Below are 2,023 nucleotides of genomic sequence, written 5' to 3' on the forward strand. Positions count from 1 at the left end.
AGCACCAGCCCAGACAGCTCTGCCCCCGGGGGTCCCTGCTGCTGGGAAGGGACAGGAAGGCTCTGGAGGCAGGTAGCACTTTAGCTCTTTTATCACCTGCCCCAATTCCCCCTGCCACATTCCTGCTTCCTGCTCCGCAGGGCAGAGGCGTGCCAAGCCCCCACATTCCTCCCCGGGCTGCCGGGGGCTGCTTCTGCCCAGGCACCCACCTACCTCCATGCCCATGGATGCTCCTGCTTTGGGGGTACAGCTGCGTGGGGCAGCCCTAAGTTGTTGTCTCAATGGCAGCTCAGTGCTCCAGCCCCGTTCCTGGGGCAGGACTCATTTTGGCTTCTCCTGCACCCAGGAGAAAGACTCGCTGCTCTCCTCAGCAGCCTCATCCCTCCCTGCCTCAGTTTCCCTGAGCTGGGAAATAACAGAAATGCTGCACCACGAGTGAGAACAGACCCCAAGCCCCACGCCAGGGCTCTGCCCTGCAGCACCATATAAAACCTAGGGATGACCTGCCCCAGGCTGAGCCACCAGCCTGCCCAGCAGAGGAAAGGGCAGAGGGGCACAGGGAACTCTGGCAGCAGCCAAACTCTTAGCAGGGACTCAAGCAACTGCTGCAACTGCTGTTGTGGAGTCCCCTTCTTTGGAGATTTTCAAAACCCGCCTGGATGCAGTCCTGAGTAACATGCTCTAGCTCTGGGCAATCCTGCTTCAGCAGGGGAGTTGGACTAGATGATCTCTATGGTCCCTTCCAACTCTAGAAATTCAGTGAAATTCAGTGAAATCTGTGCTTGGCAGAGGTGTTTCCCCTCCTGGGGTCTGTCAGCATCCCACCACAAGCTCTGGGCACCCTGGCATTGGTGTCCCACGCTCCAGCCTGGCACTGTGCTCAGGAGGATCCCGGCGGGCAGAGGCCAGGCAGGGCTCTCCCTGTGTCCCCCCCAGAAGGCAGCACACCTGCAGGCAGGTGAGGAGGGTCGGGAGGGAGCCACGTGACGAGCCCGGCCATGGGGGGTTTTTTAGAGGCGGCTGCGTGTCCCTGGGGGAGTGTCTCCCACACCTTGCAGGAGGCAGGACCACGGCAGCACCTCTCCCACTCCCCCTCGCCGCGGCCATGTCCAGAGCAGCCATGGGGAACGGCACGGTGCCCGAGCCCGACAGCTCGGAAGAGGAGCTGGAAGCGGGGGCTGCATCCCAGGAATGCTACGGGCAAGGTCTGTGGGTCCCCCAGGGGAGGGAAGCAGCCACCTGCCTGGGGGACAGCGAAGGGATGAAGGTGAGGAAGAGGAGCAGGCCGGTGCGCTCCAAGGCCAGGAGAATGGCTGCCAATGTCAGGGAGCGCAAGAGGATCCTGGATTACAACCAAGCCTTCAACGCCCTGCGGCTGGCCCTCAAACACGACCTCGGCGGCAAAAGGCTTTCCAAAATCGCTACCCTCCGGCGAGCCATCAACAGGATCACAGCTCTGTCCCTGTCCCTGCACGGCGCCGGGTGCTGCTGGCCCTGCGCCCACTCCGAGTGCCGTGGCCGGGCCGGGGTCCCCCCACGGGAGCCAGGGATGAAGACCACCCACCCCCAGCTCCCCTGGGAGCCCGGTTATGGGGGTGCTGCCGGCTCGCAGCGCTGCCCTCCGTCCTCTCTCTACACCACGTTTTCCACTGAGAGGCAGCTCCAGCGCTACGAGAGCCCGAAGGAGGATCACCCCGTGCCCAGCCCTGCCTATTGCTCCGGTGGGACCCACCACCCCGGACTCCGAGGCCAGCAGAGATACATGGACAGCCTGAGAGAGCCCCTGGCTGGGGCAGTCCCCTGGCAACTGGGCTATTGCCAGAGCTGGGGGCACCAGCAGCGTCTCCCCATCCACTGACCCGCAGGGCTGGGGTGGCAAGACGGTGCCAGGAAGGTAACACATCTGTGGGACAACCAGGGGGAGTGGGAAGGGACGTTGGTGTGAGGGAGAAGAGCTGTGGGATGGAGAGAGCTGTGAGCCTCCGACATGCCATACGGGATCCCGTGCTCTCCAGCTGTGGTC

The 2,023-nt window shown here is 63.3% G+C and overlaps 1 protein-coding gene across 1 annotated transcript; it reads left to right on the forward strand.

Annotated features, from left to right (window-relative positions):
* Positions 1–1,105: 1,105 nt before the first annotated feature.
* Positions 1,106–2,023, forward strand: BHLHA9 (basic helix-loop-helix family member a9). The gene has a single exon (XM_014953004.1). The coding sequence runs from the start codon at positions 1,106–1,108 to the stop codon at positions 1,856–1,858; it is 753 nt and encodes a 250-aa protein (XP_014808490.1). The 3' UTR covers positions 1,859–2,023.

The sequence above is a fragment of the Calidris pugnax genome, unplaced genomic scaffold (genome assembly GCF_001431845.1).
Source record: "Calidris pugnax isolate Ruff unplaced genomic scaffold, ASM143184v1 scaffold133, whole genome shotgun sequence".
Taxonomy (NCBI): Eukaryota; Metazoa; Chordata; class Aves; order Charadriiformes; family Scolopacidae; genus Calidris; species Calidris pugnax.